Genomic DNA, 16,470 nt, shown 5'->3' with positions numbered 1-16,470 from the left:
ATTAACCCTCCTACATTCTACATCAACTCAAATTCTACCAAAATCCTTATTTATTTATTTACTACTGAAAGGTAGTATTAATTAAATTTTAAATTTTATACGTGCAATAATTAAAACACCAAAAAAAACGTCAAAAACTTGTCAAAAAATGTTCAATCAATAAGTCACAAATTTTATAGCAATTAATTTTAGAAATTCTCTCTTTCTCAAAATTTTAGTGTAAAGTCCTGGTTACTTTTTAAAAGAAAAATTCAAAATGGACGATTGTTATTGTGGACCGTAAGTAACAAAATATTTTCTAAGTATTATACATAAAGAAGTATTTTATAACAAACGGAAATAAATAATATTTTTCCTTTATGAAAAAAAAACTGACTTAAAATTAACTAATCAATATTTTTCCCTGTATTTTCTCTCTATATTATTTACTACTTGTAAGAATTAATTAGTATACGTCAAATATATTGTAGGGGACCATCAAGAAGAGTTCCTCGTATGGGAGCAAGCAGTTATGGCTCTAGAGCTCCACCACCATATGACAGGCCTTTGCCACTGTAAAAATAAATCTCTCAATTTTTTATAATTTTTAACGTGTTTTGGGACTATTTTAGATCCATGCCCACTGCTCCACGTCCTAGGAGCCCCCCTAGAATGCCCACCACAGTTCCAGGTCACGTCAGACAAGGAGGATACAAGTAATAACCGCATTTGTCTATGTTATACAGGGTGGTCCGAACTGTAATAATGAATCTTTTGCAATATAATATTCTGCAAATTATTGAATTATTATAATATTGATTGTTGAAGGTTAATCACCTATAAAATGTTCCTAATCAATTCAATCACACTTTTTTGAATCACCCTATAGAACTATTGCCGGATCCTGTAGATATGTTTTAATCAGTAAATTGATATTTTTAGCCCAGATGAGACAATCACCAATATCCTGGATCAAACAATAAGAGGGTAGGTATAGTACAGATTTTTTACAATATTTTTATTAATAAATTTGCTTTTTTTTGTAGAGACTCCACTATACTCAGAGCCCCGTAAGTATTTAGTATTTTAACAAACATTAATTAAATCTTGGTGCGATTCTAATCTCCTATGCCTCAACCTTTCAAAAACTAAAGTTTTGTCATATAAAAGTACTATACAACCTTTTGTACTTAATAACACCACTATTGACGTCGTGGACTCTGTGAGATTCTTAGGACTTGTTGTGGACAACTCTTTAAAATGGGACTTGTACATCGAAGCCTTATCAAAGAAACTAAGCTCTGCCTGTTTTGCGCTAAGATCAGTGTCTAAGGAACTTAACTCATCAACCTCTAGAATGGTCTATTATGCCCTTTTTGAGTCGCATCTTCGTTATGCCCTTCCATTCTGGGGTACTTGCTGCGCGACAAAATTTGATCGTATTTTCAAACTTCAAAAGAGAGCAGTTCGATACTTATTGGGACTAAACAGTAGAACTCACTGCCAGAATTTCTTTAAAAATTTCAAAATACTGACTCTTCCTTCCTTATTCATTTTTGAATCCGTTTGCTTAATCCGCAAGCACATATTCTCTATTCCGGAAAGGCCTTCTCACAACTATCCACTTAGGAATGCGGAGCACGATATTTATCTGCCAACCCCGAGCTCAGAACTAGTTAAGGGCTCAATACTGTACAATGCCAAGAAAATGTACAATCATTTGCCTTCGAATATCAAGTCACTTTCATTCTTTCCCGCATTTCGCAAAGCTCTGAAATCATACTTACTGGAGAGAGCCCTATATGCGGTAAACGACTTTTTTGTTGATGTTTAATCATGAACAATTTAGAATTTTAATTTTAATATTTTGATCATCTCACACACTGGTTAAAGGTCTAGTGTTTAATATTTTATAACTCTTGATTTTATGTTATTATAACATGATTTTATCCATTTACAGTTTTCCTTTTGTAAAATTTTCTAGATACGCCTGTGTTCTGCAATGTCCATATATGTTTTATTTGTAATTTTATGACGTAATTTTTTTTTTTTTAATTGATTTGTATTGTATGAAATTTTTTGTATTATTTGTATATTTGTTTTTGTGCTTTTCTTGTTTTGCTTTGTCGATGAAGCTGTTTTGGCTTTTTGTACAATAAAGCGTTGTTTTTTTTTAACCAGCTTCGCCATTTTTACGCTTAAATCTACGAGGGAGATCAATAAGTTATAATATCAGAGCTGATAACTTCTAATTTCTTTGAGTTTAATTTTATCTTTTGTCTTATTCCGAAACATATATAAAATGCTAATGTTTATCTGTATCGTCTCTATTGGAGTAACGACTTGCTCTAGAAGGTTCCTTTTTTTACTAAAAGATAGCTAATTGGTTCTTCTAAAAACTGTCGTAGCCGGATTTTTTGTTTTTCATTTCAGACTTCATAAGGTTATACATAAAATAGTATTAATAGGGTATATTTTTAACCTTTTTTTAATTATAAAAACCACCCTGTATAGACAGCCAGAAAGGTTAGAAGAAACTTTGGACGAACTCAACAAGCTAGAATACATCGAACGTCAAAATGTCGAAGACGATCTTAGAGAGTTTCAGAAAAACCGCAGAAAACTTGTTTTCAATGTTGTTTCTCTTCAGTTATCCAAGGTATTCAAATAACACACTGGTCTGCACAAAAATGCTTCTTTTGGCTGTTAGAGGGCATCAAACTTTAACACATTTTTTAAGAGATATTAAGAACCGAAATTCCAGTGCCAAAGCTAAAGTAAAAAGTTGTTTTTGCAGACCAGTGTAATCATTTTTTTAATTATTCCAGATAAAAATTACATTTTTCATTATTTCAGACCAAGAAAAGTCTCCACAAAGCCGCAAAGAAACTGGGTCTTAAGTGATTCCTAAAAAATATGTGCAAATGTAACAAGTCTAATAAAAGTTTCATTAATATACTAGCAGATTTTTAATGAATTTAAATTTAAAGTTATAATAAGTACAGATTTTCCACAATAGATGTCGCTAAATTTATCAGAATAATTGTTATACGATAAAGGATACTGTATAAAAAACTTTAACTATTATCTCATAGATGTCGCAATACGTAGTTAATAAAGAGATTCTGTAATAGATGGCGCCACACGTATTTGTAGTTAAACAACTATATAACAGATGGCGCAGCATGTAAACTTTCCCTACTCTATCACAGATGTCGCCACGTATTTCTAATGTTAAGATTTCACAATAGATGGAGCCACAAGAAATTTTATTTTCAAATTAAATTTTTTATTAATGAAATTAACAGATAAAAATAACAAATTTACAAGAACGTTACAAATCAAAGTCTTTAGGTAAAGTGCCCCTTCTTTTAGCCTCATCGTAGTTAATATAAAAGTCCGAAAAATCTACATAAGCAGCTATTTTGTCATCAGGTCCAATTCCATCATCGGATTCAGTCTTGGCATCTGAAGAACTTGTAGTGTTTGTACGAATGGTGCTGTTTGTAGTTTCCGTGTTACAAGTCGTCGCACTACTCACAGGGAAATCGTTTTGTATGACCAGAGGGCTGAAGGTAACCGTAGGATTTGTGGGTGATTTTATTGCGTTCGGCATTGGGAAGTTGAAATTACGTAAGACTAGGGTTATATCTTCTCTTTTTGGAGTGCAACTGTGGTTTACTGAATTGGACATGTACCAGTCGTGATGAAGGCGCACTATTTTGTCTACCACAGCCTGAGCAACTCCAGTTAATGTAGCCTGTTCCCTGAACTACATGGGAAAAATTGTATTAGAACCAGTAATTTCTTTTTTACTTATAGAGATATCAGTAAAAATTGGCGTGTAGGTCATCAAAGATGCCCTACTTCTACCAACTTCTATTGACTCTCTTATATATTTATTTATTCACCTGATCAACAACAAACTGAGCAATATTTCTATTAACTTGCTCAGTACCCAGAAACTCCTCGCAAGATTTATGCAACCCTGCCGTCATCAAAAGCAAAAACCTACACGACTCATCTATCACAATACCTCCATGTATATCAGGCTCAGCAATCACAGGCTCTTGAGTTGCTTTGTACAAATCCTCAAAATCCTTATAACCACCTTTAACCAAATAATTTCCTAGACACCTTGTATTTTCCTGATTACCTAATCTTGAACCTAAAAGACAACATAACACAATATAAAATAAACCTTTTTAAGTTTCTTTATACTGTTTCTCAAAGACTTTGTGCTGATCCCGATCTGAGATAACCTCAAAAGTTCGTCTTCGTTCTGTAAATCATGATCTACACTAATTTGAACAACTTTCAACACAGAATTTGCGTCGGTTTGACATAGTAGGACCCTACAGTTCCCCACATTGGCCACGTAGAGTTTGTTTTTGTATACCAGAGCCACTGCAGCTGCTGTTCCGGATGCTAGCTCACAGTTAAGCATATTTATTTTGTCCACCACCTCAGGAACTTTCTGATACACCTCGTAGGAATTTAAACCCTCAGGTAAGTCGTACTGTAAGCTAGTTCTTTCCGCTAAAGTGTCTCCTAATGTCTCTAAATACCCTTTTTCTACAGTTAAAAACGCTTGTCTTAAAATGTCCTTTACGTCTTCATCAGATTCTTTTTCAGTTAGCTGGGAGAAGTATATCTCTGCTGTCATTCTTTGCGAACAGAAGTCAGCGGCTCTTTTGCCTTCGTGGCCGTCGAAAACAGCGTACCAGTAGAAATCGTCGTTGAATTGCAGCTATTTTGTCATCAGGTCCAATTCCATCATCGGATTCAGTCTTGGCATCTGAAGAACTTGTAGTGTTTGTACGAATGGTGCTGTTTGTAGTTTCCGTGTTACAAGTCGTCGCACTACTCACAGGGAAATCGTTTTGTATGACCAGAGGGCTGAAGGTAACCGTAGGATTTGTGGGTGATTTTATTGCGTTCGGCATTGGGAAGTTGAAATTACGTAAGACTAGGGTTATATCTTCTCTTTTTGGAGTGCAACTGTGGTTTAGTGAGTTGGACATGTACCAGTCGTGATGGAGACGCACTATTTTGTCTACCACAGCCTGAGCAACTCCAGTTAATGTAGCCTGTTCCCTGAACTACATGGGAAAAATTGTATTAGAACCAGTAATTTCTTTTTTACTTATAGAGATATCAGTAAAAATTGGCGTGTAGGTCATCAAAGATGCCCTACTTCTGCCAACTTCTAATGACTCTCTTATATATTTATTTATTCACCTGATCAACAACAAACTGTGCGATATTTCTATTAACTTGCTCAGTACCCAGAAACTCCTCGCAAGATTTATACAAGCCTGCCGTCATCAAAAGCAAAAACCTACACGACTCATCTATCACAATACCTCCATGTATATCAGGCTCAGCAATCACAGGCTCTTGAGTTGCTTTGTACAAATCCTCGAAATCCTTATAACCACCTTTAACCAAATAATTTCCTAGACACCTTGTATTTTCCTGATTACCTAATCTTGAACCTAAAAGACAACATACAATATAAAATAAACCTTTTTAAGTTTTTTTTATACTGTTTCTCAAAGACTTTGTGCTGATCCCGATCTGAGATAACCTCAAAAGTTCGTCTTCGTTCTGTAAGTCATGATCTACACTAATTTGAACAACTTTCAACACAGAATTTGCATCGGTTTGGCATAGTAGGACCCTACAGTTCCCCACATTGGCCACGTAGAGTTTGTTTTTGTATACCAGAGCCACTGCAGCTGCTGTTCCGGATGCTAGCTCACAGTTAAGCATATTTATTTTGTCCACCACCTCAGGAACTTTCTGATACACCTCGTAGGAATTTAAACCCTCAGGTAAGTCGTACTGTAAGCTAGTTCTTTCCGCTAAAGTGTCTCCTAATGTCTCTAAATACCCTTTTTCTACAGTTAAAAACGCTTGTCTTAAAAATGTCCTTTACGTCTTCATCAGATTCTTTTTCAGTTAGCTGGGAGAAGTATATCTCTGCTGGCATTCTTGCGAACAGAAGTCAGCGGCTCTTTTTGCCTTCGTGGCCGTCGAAAACAGCGTACCAGTAGAAATCGTCGTTGAATTTGAAATGGCAACTGTAGTCCCTCGTAGGCATGGTCTTCTTGAGGATGTCCATCTTCTCTGTAAAATTTGGTTAGTGGAAAAGCCTATTCCTGTGTTTTTTGCAGACCGGTAGATCGTCTGTCCAGCTTTCGGAGTTTTTATAGCTGTTTTGTTGTACTTTTAAAAGATCTCATTATAAAATTACGCCTACACTAATATAAATTATTCTTTCTCAAGAAGAAAAAGAACTGTTTTGGTTTAATATTACGTAGTTTAGAACAGTTAATAAACTATAAAATAAACTCAAAAAAACTTATAAAATCTGAAATATTTCTGTAGTATTTTTATTATTTTTGTTTTTATAACCTCATTTTGGGAACTTGTCACTTCGAACAGCTGTTTTTGACGTTAACACTTAACACAAAGTTGTATTTACACAACACCAAATTAAGGAAATTCTTGGGTGGATTTACACCAGAGAAATAGAAGGGATAGAGAATGAGCGTCAACATGCGCAGAAGGTCTAATCAAGTTGGGCGCCATATTCCAGGTCTTCCTGTCATTTTGTATATAGGTGGTAATCTATAAGTAATCAAATATCAATTTGCTGTTTTCAACCATACGGGGGGCAATTTAAATTTAGTGAAATTCTATCATTCATTATGGTTAGTTAACATTAATATGATTTATTTAATTATCAGTTTCAAAACTGCGTACAATATTGGTATATAATACACTAAATATACGAATATTCTGACAAAAGACGCTACGGACAGATGACCTTTTCGTCGTAAAACACTCGAAATGATATTAAATAAGTATTTACAATATTTCATGTTTACTTGTACTGAATTACGCGTTTCAATTTAAAATTTTTGCAAATTTGGTAAAAATTGTTCTAAACAACTTTTTGTTCAAGTTGTATATTCATAAAAAACATTTGGTTCATAATTATTTTTGATGATTACCTACCTTGTATTTTTAATATAAACCTAGAAAAAATATGTTTTTGTTTTATTTTTTTTATTCGTCCCTTCAAATTATGTTTCAAAAACTGTTACATAACATGTCCTCTAACAAATATTTTCATAATACATAAACATCATTGATTTTATTAAGGGTATTATTATTAGTATTTATCCTGGTTTTTGTCGACAATAAAAACTCAATCTTGTAATAGAACATCAATTTTATATTTCGTAAAATTATTTTGATACAAATTCGATTTGTCAAAATTCAAGTCATTAATATATTGATAAACAACCCAAATTATTCCTAAATATTTTATTATAAACAAAAACTGTTACCGGTAAGTTTGTAAAACACATTATGGTTTGTCGTAATACTAGAAAAAATCATTTATTTTTTGCACAAAAGAAGCTTGTCGATCCTTATTTGTCCATAACAAAATTCTGTATGTACATATACCTAATTTATTATTAAGAAAATTAGATTATATGATCTCAGAATTTTAAGAAATTTTTTTTTAAGATAAAATAGTTTCTTCTCAACTGTAATATTGTCAACTTTGGCCTGTATTTTATCTATTTAAAAACATGGGATTGACAATCCCCTTACTAAAATACATACTGGAAGGTACCGATTAAGTTTCATTGCATCAAATACCTTTACTATAAATCCTGGCTCACAACTCACAATTTAAGGCCATTGCAAAATGCTTTTGAACTTCATCATAGATTTTACAAGAATAAAAGTGTAATATTGAAACAAAGTAACACTGTAAGCTTCATGACTAATAGTCTCATTTTTAACACTCTTTAAATATCATCTCGTTAACAATTATGAATATTATATGATTTTTCTCAGTGATTTGTGGCACAGATACAAATTAATATATGCCCCATAACAGTTTTTAAATAAGAAACTTCTGCCTACAGATTTAATTTTCTTATTGGTATAATACCCTTTCTTCCTATATAAATCTTGCCATTTTTTCAGTCCAATGTTCCTTGTTTTTACAGTTGTAGGAATACTGTTGACTATAGAACTTGATACTATGTTTGAAAAAGCCTTCATACCTGTAACTGTGCATAAATCTAAATCTAATTAACTGAATTCTCCTCCTCTTGACACTCTGAACACTGCTGCTGCTAATGTTAGAAATATTTAGCACAAAACTACAACTACCTACAACAAACTTTACAATAAAAATGTTAAATTTTCGCTGTTCGATTAAAATACCCTATCTTATGTTTTCTTTTCCTCCAAATAATCTTCTTGTCAAGTAAGGACCAATCTTATTTGACATATTTCTGGTACACATGAACTTGTGCTTTCATGGACACTATAAGAGTGCACTGTTTTACAGAAGCATGAACATTGATTCCAAGTATCTTCTTCCTCCACACGTAATAAAAACATCCTCTTTAAATGGCCACATCATACACTTATTTTTGACCATTCCCAATTACAATCACGATTTTTACAAATCGCCATTAGGAAAACTAAAAATAAACAGTTTTGGATCATCTGTAAACACGATTATGCTGTATAAACTTACACATGAAAACTAATCATTTTTCCCGGCGTATTAGCTTTCTTAGAATGACTATGACAATACACAATAAGCCTTTTTGAATTAGTGTTTAGAATAATTGAGACTCTGATTGAGATAATAATAAATTTTAACTAGATAACAACAGATAACAACACAAACGAAAAAAAAACAAAACAAACAGATGTCAATTAAAGAGGGGAAGTGACAGCGAGACCTGGAAGATGTCTGCCATCTTGCCGTCGACAAAAATTTGGATGCGCACTCGTCGAAGCTCATTCTCCCACTTCCATATCTCTGATTTACACTGAAAAAATAACAAAATATACTCTGTTTTTTTTCTCAGGTAAGATTTCGACAGACGATGACAGAAAAAAAGCAGATGACGTCCCATACCAATCTATTTATTTTACTATAAAAAGTTTCTAATAATTTTTAAGTTAACTATGGATGGGTTTAAATATAAATCCGTCATACGTCGTCTCTTGTTGTTTTTAACCAGTTTTATTCGTTTATTTAAAAAATGACAGATCGTATTTCAATTTTATTGGTTTGACGGAACGATGAATGACAAACGGACGCCGATGCGTATGAACTCGCCTTTAGATTTTTGACGCTTGTCAAAGACTTGCCAAATTAGAGGTTATAATTTTGTGTCAACTTTTGTCAGTTTTGTCAAATACCCTGCGTTTTGGAAGATGATGCATTTTGATTTGTGTTATTACGTGTGTTTTGTGTCTTTTGAAGTCAAGTGGAGGAAAAATCGAGTGAAAATTAACTGTAGACCCAGAGCACAGTTTATGGTTAATACTCGCTGCCTAGGCAAAAAGTCTTATACACCAATAAAATTACCATCGTTAAAGTTCGTATACCATCTCGTCGTAGATAAGTGCATCTCGAATATGGTAGAAGTACCATAGTAAACACATACTAAAAACTGGAGTAGCTGTAAAATATCGACATCACACGATACGTAAATAATGGGTTTTAGTACTGCACAAGAAAAATAATGCCAAAGGTACTGGTTTAAAAAATTAAGATTAAAGTTAATTAATCAACCTTTAAGGTACCTATAAAATTTGGTAAGTGTTATTAATAATAAAATAGTTTGTTTTATTTATTCCTGCCGAATATTACAAATTTGTATTTGTACATAAGTTATATTGATAAATATAATCATAAATGCGGGAAGTTTCATAAAGCTTGAAAGTAAGAAATAGTTCTTTTTTATATTTTTTTGATATGTGGTGTCTTGTTCTTGTTTGTTTTGTATTAACACATACCGTTTTTTATTAAATTAAATAACTCGATTACATTTTTTCAGTTTTATACAGTTTTTTTTCACAATATTTTGAAGTAATCACTTGTCAGTCAAATTTTAAATATAATAATTTCCTGCTATGCGTTCCAGTTGTACCAACTTATTTCTTTGTAAAATAAAATAAACTACTTTAAAATTAAAATGACAGACACATCTATCACTGTCAAGGATCTTCTCGTTGGACAGACTATATTTGTTATTTTATTAATAACCTTCATTTTTGGACTATATCTTCAAATAAAAGAACTAAGAAAGGGGTAAAATACTATTTTAATACTCATACATTAAATAATTAACAAAAATCACCTTTTTTATCAGGTTTTTTAGCTTTTTGCTCGATAAGTTTCATTCAGACTCTCAAAATTAGTGGAAAAATTACTGGTCTCAATTAACGTAGAACTTTGTTCCTCTAACTTCAATGTAAGCATTCAGAACGTCAAAATTAGGGGTAGTATTTTTCAATTAGTAGAAAAAGTTAACAAACATTTAATTTTCTCTTTTTTTTTCTTTGATTATCATCCGTCAAGGGAAATTCTGGTTAGAAATCAAAAGTTTATTAATTTACCCAATTATTAAGCTTAAAATAATTACTGAATAAAAAAAACACAAGTTTAATACTTATCAATATTTATTACTTTACAAGAGAATTCAGAGGCCTATATAAAAAATAATAACAATATTTTGTATGTGCGCGCGCTGTTTTTAACTTATATAAATTATTACTGTCTATAAATCTAAGGCGATGGCATCACTTTCAAGCGGTCGAAAGCTGCTTTTTCTAGAGCCTCCCTGTGATCAGTATGGGCGATATTTATCAGAGCGTGAGCCCTGTCTCTCAGCGATTTACCGAACAGGTAGGCGATCCCGTGTTCTGTCACTACGTAGTGAGCATGCGCCCTTGTCGTGACAACTCCGGCACCTAAAATCAAAGGAATTTGTTTAAAACGGCTTAAAATAAATGCAGGAAGTTTCTCGAAGGAAGATTGAAAGTAAGAAATGGTTCTTTTTATAGGCTTGATTTCAACAAATAACGCTTCAAGAGCAAAAATCGGAAATTATCAGTACATATATGTTGATCGCGTTAAAATAATATTGAAATCGTGGTTTTGCCATAATATTTAAGTATTTTAGTTTTTGCTAGTGCAGTTATTGAGGCTATAAAACATTCAGGTACACGAGGTTTGTATGATGTAAAGCAGTTTCGGTAGTAAAAATAAGTGAAAAGAATTCCTGAACTAGGTCGCGTCGTGTTGTGCTGTGACAATTTCAAATGTTAATAAAATTGCCGAAAAAAATGTTAACGCGTAAAGAAGAGCGTAATTAGGGCGTTGTTGGGTGCAATAACATTCGATAACTCAACTTTCCCGGATATTCAACTCTCCCGAAGCAACGTTTTATAACTCTCATAGTTTCTCACACCGATTTGATCAAAAGCAAAAAATGGATTCAAGCAGTTCGACGAAACAAGTGAGTAAACAAAGTGCTCGTTGCATAATCAAAAAATTGAATAGACATATATATGAGAGGATAAAATATAATTAGCAATATTAATGGTATACTTTTTTTAATCACCTAGTGACTAAATGTTTTATGAACATCTTCTAAAATTATAATTATGTACCTTAAAAAAAATTCGTTATAGTTTCTGCCTTTCGAAATAGCCCCAATTATGCCCCACTAGCAAACCGATGATTAAAACTATGCTCGCTACCGTAATTGAACTCATATAAAAAGTTTTTAACTAGTATAATAAATTATAATACAAGTTAGACCTTCTGCTGATATCAAAATATTTACTTTTTTATTTTTAGTTTTAGAATTTTCACAAATTATACTTCCTAACACTTAATAATAAATGTTTCATATTCTCGCCATTTAAATCCGTGTATTGCAAGTACTAATTGTTTACGATGTTCTCCGATGGTGGCAGCGCCGGCGGGAATGCACTAAGCCTATAGATTTGTTGTATGTAGTGTTTTATTAAACACAATAATTTGTACCAACTTATTTCTTTGTAAAATAAAATAAACTAGTTTGAAATTAAAATGACAGACACATCAATCACTGTCCAGGATTTTCTCGTCGAACAGAATATATAGAGTGAAAGTAACAAAATCTGACAGGATAAAACCTACCTTGTTTGATCGTTGGGACTATCTTAGTATCTCCCTTTGTTCGTTGTGGAGGGCAGAGCGATGATGGGCTTGCCTTTTCCGTCAAAACCTTCGGCAGCACCTCGTAAAAAGTCAACTTGACCTCCGAACCCTGAGTACATCCTTGTACCTATCGAGTCTCTGAGACTATCTGTCCTGGTCAAATCTACATTCTCTATGCACGAATTGATGGCTGTCATCCCTTGGGTTCCCTTGCAATACCTAGCAAGAGAAAAGAAGATTTAAAAACTATTCAATATTAGTTTGTTTTTCATGGATATGATTTGTATAATTATTTCTTATATTTATATTGAGCGAATTTTGCGAAATACGAAAAAAATATACTTTAATTATCTTTATGAACTTACTGGGTATTATTCACAATAATCCACCAACATCTCAATAAATGGATTATTATCAACGAAGTCATACAGCGCCTGCGTGTTCCAATAAGGAAAGAAACCCTCCTGCCTTTGTGAATGATCTTCCTGTTGTTGGTTATTGCAACCCCTGTTCACCAGGTCGATCACGCCCCCGGCAAACATCTCAGAATGGATTCCCAGATCCTTGTGATTGGTTAGAGCGGTAAACGGCATCGGGTATGCTTCCCAATACCTAATTTTGAAATATTTAAAATCAGCAAATCTACTGAAAAAAATGTAAGTTTGGCAACACCGCAATTTTTTCTAAATTCGCCAATTTGAGCTTCAGAGTAGAAAATAAACATAATATTATAATTCGGCAATTCTATTGAAAAATTACAAGTCTGGCAACGTCGGTGCATTTGTATTTTGGCGAACATCTCAGAACAGATTTCCACATCAGTAAGAATTGTATTGGGTATAGTTCCAATACCTGATTTAAAATCTAAAAAAAAATCAGTAAATCTACTGAAAAAATATATAATCTCGCAAATACCGCATTTTTTAAATTCGCCAATTTGTACTTCAGACTAGGAATTAAACATAATATTACAATTGAAAAAATTCTAATGAAAAAAAAAATCGGGCAATGCTGGAGCCTTTTCGTCTATCAATCTGAGCCTTAGAGTGAAAAAATATTTATAATAAAGTAACCGGAAAAGGGCTATATTTGCAGCGTTGTCAAGTGTTACTTACCCATTTGCAGCGTTGCCCCATCTTCGACCAAATTTTCGGCGATATTTTTGCCGATCTTCGTTTCGACTTCTGCTGGGCGGTTTGCCGCCGTGAACTGGCAACGGTGTATCGACTTTGACAGCGTAATCTATGTGACTGATGTGGATAATACCGTCGCCGAACGTTCTAGGCAACTTGGGATTCACCTTGAGCTAAAAAAAATAAATAGAAAAAAATAGATTATGGCCTAAAAAGTGTTTCTTTTTCAAAAAAGTCTCACCTACCTACGATTATTTTTTGAATGCGTCATACCGGCTCTGACGCAATCGACACTGGTACCTAAACTGCAGTAACCATGCTGATCTGGCGGCGAAACCTGGTATAATTATGTATCTTTAAAAAAAAATCGATCATTTTTTTACTGGTTCTAATGTCTAAAACGAAAATCAGTAGATTTGGGGAAAAATTAAAAAATCTGGCAACATTGAACTGCACGTTATAACTAGACGAAAAGTTTAAATTAAAAACTTGTAGCCAACATAATATACTTCTCCTGACGTAGTTAAGGGTAAAAAGGTACTTTGATATACAGGGTGTAAATGGAATAGTGCGAGAAAAATTCAGGGGCAAGACTGTTATTCTGAGAAAAGAAGGGATATTCATATATTTTTTTGATTGGTTCGCCGTTTTTTTCTCAAATTTATTCATTTGTTATTCCTGTATATTTATATATCAGTCACACCATAATCGAAAAAAACGGCGTCCAAAGACAGCTGGGAAAATGACAATCGTTGATAATTTTTGGCGAGGTCAATCTCTATACGTCATTAAAAATTGACATAAAAAACTTGTCAAAATTAACACTACTTTATAGGAAATTTAGAAGAGTAGTATAGGTCAAGTAAATAACATCTAGGGCTTGACCTCGCTAGAATTATCATCGATTGTCATTCACCAGCCAGTCATTGACGCCGTTTTTTTTTTTTCGATAATGTATATGGTATTTAAATCTCATTAACTGGGACATAGTTTTATTTTATATTTCTTTATCACATAAAAACGTACAGTGACTCTATACTAAGTAGTAAATTATTTACAATTGATAAAACTGTTTTAAATAAATAGTCTTATGTTTTATTTTTTGCTTTCTAAACAACCTTATCTTTATGTACTTAAATATCAATGCGGACAATGGTTGCTAGATAGATAATTTAAATGTATTTTGATGTACTCCAAGCATAAAATTGTAATCGCAAGAATAACTATTATTACAAACTAATAAGGATTATTTTTTCATTAAGTTCTGTTGTGATTTTAAAATAGCTAAATATAAGTACTTCTATCTGTAGCTCTAAAAAGTTTTGTAAAATATACAAGAAATTTAAAAAAAAAACATAGGCGTGTTTCTGGGGATAAATTATCATTTTATGTAAACTATTTATCTATTTAAAAACAATTTTTACCTGAATAACAGCTATGTCAGGCTTGATAATTTGTTTATAAAACAGAAGTGGGATTTCTGACAAAATATATGGGAATAAGCGTCACCCCTGCCATCAGCTACAGCCTTCCTCACATTGCCTCCCATAAAAAACGAACAAGACCTACAAATAATAACTCCATAAAATAGAAGAAATGGAGAAATATTTTCTATAGTTTGACTTGCCTAAAAATACCCTCACAATTAAGGGTCAGTGTAAGCCATGGACCTTCCGGTGTGCATATGACAAACTGTAATGTCTTTTAGGTTTTTCTTTTTACCCACTTCTGTCATAGCTGTCAACAGGGCTATAGGGGTGGCCACGCAGCCCCCTGAGAAAAACTGTTTGGCCTAAAAAGATACACCCAAAAAAAATCAGGCATTTATTACATCTGAAACTTTATTATTTATTTAAATAAACCAAACATTTCTATAGAAATTTTAAAAATTTTCATCATTTCACAGAAAATTGTATTACAAACTACAAATAAACACCACTCAAGCATATAATTAAGTACATTTTATACGAGTTTGATAAATAGATGTAAGAAAAATAAAACAATTTTCTTAGAATTTGGTCCTATAAATAGACTATTAAAATAGAATTTGATCTAAATATTCCAATAATATCAGGATAAAGTCTGGATGTGAACGTTCTGTGCCAATAAACTTCATGTTCAAAATATAGCTAATTTAATGAAAAATAAGCCATATTTATTAGTCTAACACTTTGCTTCAATTCTTGACTGAAAAAAAACATCTCTTCTAATAATAGATTTCACACAGAAATAAATTATATCAATTCTACAAATTAATATATAATATTTTCCAGTCAAATAAAGAACACCTCATGATACAGAAACAAGATAAAGAAATGAGTTATTACTGAATTAAATACTTTAATACTTTTATCAGAAATATTTCAAAATATTCAATAAAAATATGTTTCTTAACTGAAAAATAATCAAACAGGCCAAGTCTATGTTTAATATTATTTTAAAACTGATTGGAGATGTCCCTAATTAAAATAACAAACAGAAAAAAACTCGAGAACTTAATCAAAAATAGAAATATTTGAATAACAAATTTACCACGTTAAAAACTGAATTAGACATATTAATTCAGCGTTTGATAAACCACATACCAGTCAAGTAACAAAGCTTATTATTGAAAGAACGTACAATATCAAAGACCAAAGTTCACTAGCGTGCATTTAAGTTGCATTAATCTCATTGTCAATAATATGTATAAAATACCATATTTGATATGGCTCACATACCTGACTGTAAATCTTGAAAAGCCTCCTCTGCGGTCACCCATTTGGGTTCTTTTTCCCTGAATGGGTTGAGCAGGTTCGTTAACGTACGTAAAATAAGTTCTGGGAGCCGCCACTGCCTTCAGGGGGCAAAGCCCTAGCTCCAATCTTGTTGGACAAACTTCTTAATGTTACTGCCATGTTTTTCTGGGGGTTTATACAGCCAGGAAATGAATCGTACACGTAGAACTGGATTTGAAGGTTTATCCCACCCGTAACAAGCTAGATGGAAATTGATACTAGCTGAAAAAATTAAAAATATTATGAACCGTACACAGGTTTAAATTATTTTTGACAAGTACGTGCGATTCGATTGACGTTTACAGATTATGGATTATATCAGTGGTAAAATGTTATTTATGATTATTATTTAATTAATCACAAATATTTACGGTATTTCCTGTAATTCTCAATTATTTCTAAACAGTTTAAGTTATTTTTCTTAAATATTTAAATTAAAAATAAATAAGGCCGATAAAATAGAAATCCTTCCAAGATTTTTTTACTTCTTCTACTGTCCGATAGATGGACCCAGTTATAGAAAACTGCAGAAATT

At 32.5% G+C, this 16,470-nt stretch overlaps 1 protein-coding gene, 1 long non-coding RNA gene and 3 pseudogenes across 2 annotated transcripts; 1 reads left to right on the top strand and 4 right to left on the bottom strand.

The window, feature by feature from the left end:
* Positions 1–137: 137 nt before the first annotated feature.
* On the top strand, positions 138–3,113 carry LOC115884712. Its single transcript, XM_030903358.1, has 8 exons — positions 138–279; positions 471–554; positions 612–695; positions 922–966; positions 1,026–1,049; positions 2,494–2,638; positions 2,836–2,926; positions 2,982–3,113. The coding sequence occupies exons 1-7, from the start codon at positions 257–259 to the stop codon at positions 2,881–2,883; spliced, it is 453 nt and encodes a 150-aa protein (XP_030759218.1). The 5' UTR covers positions 138–256; the 3' UTR covers positions 2,884–2,926; positions 2,982–3,113.
* Positions 3,114–3,286: 173 nt separating this feature from the next.
* On the bottom strand, positions 3,287–4,723 carry LOC115884708 (annotated as a pseudogene).
* A 1-nt stretch (position 4,724) lies between these two features.
* LOC115884707 lies at positions 4,725–10,218 on the bottom strand (annotated as a pseudogene).
* A 310-nt stretch (positions 10,219–10,528) lies between these two features.
* LOC115884709 lies at positions 10,529–14,920 on the bottom strand (annotated as a pseudogene).
* A 1,129-nt stretch (positions 14,921–16,049) lies between these two features.
* Positions 16,050–16,289, bottom strand: LOC115884710. Its single transcript, XR_004050602.1, has 2 exons — positions 16,217–16,289; positions 16,050–16,157 (listed from the first exon to the last, which is right to left on the bottom strand). It is a non-coding gene; the product is annotated as an uncharacterized LOC115884710 (long non-coding RNA).
* Positions 16,290–16,470: the final 181 nt, after the last annotated feature.

This window comes from Sitophilus oryzae, unplaced genomic scaffold (assembly GCF_002938485.1).
Source record: "Sitophilus oryzae breed Bouriz unplaced genomic scaffold, Soryzae_2.0 scaffold_336_pilon_pilon, whole genome shotgun sequence".
NCBI lineage: Eukaryota > Metazoa > Arthropoda > Insecta > Coleoptera > Curculionidae > Sitophilus > Sitophilus oryzae.
Note: the sequence above shows the minus strand (reverse complement) of the source record. Positions and strands in the feature narration are given on the sequence as shown.

What these genes read in the sequence shown, in the direction of transcription:
- LOC115884712 (XM_030903358.1), top strand. Translation starts at nt 257, where the DNA reads ATGGACGATTGTTATTGTGGACC. An exon ending in TATGACAGGCCTTTGCCACT is followed by an intron (nt 555 to 611) that starts GTAAAAATAAAT and finishes GGACTATTTTAG; the next exon opens with ATCCATGCCCACTGCTCCAC. An exon ending in TCCACTATACTCAGAGCCCC is followed by an intron (nt 1,050 to 2,493) that starts GTAAGTATTTAG and finishes CACCCTGTATAG; the next exon opens with ACAGCCAGAAAGGTTAGAAG.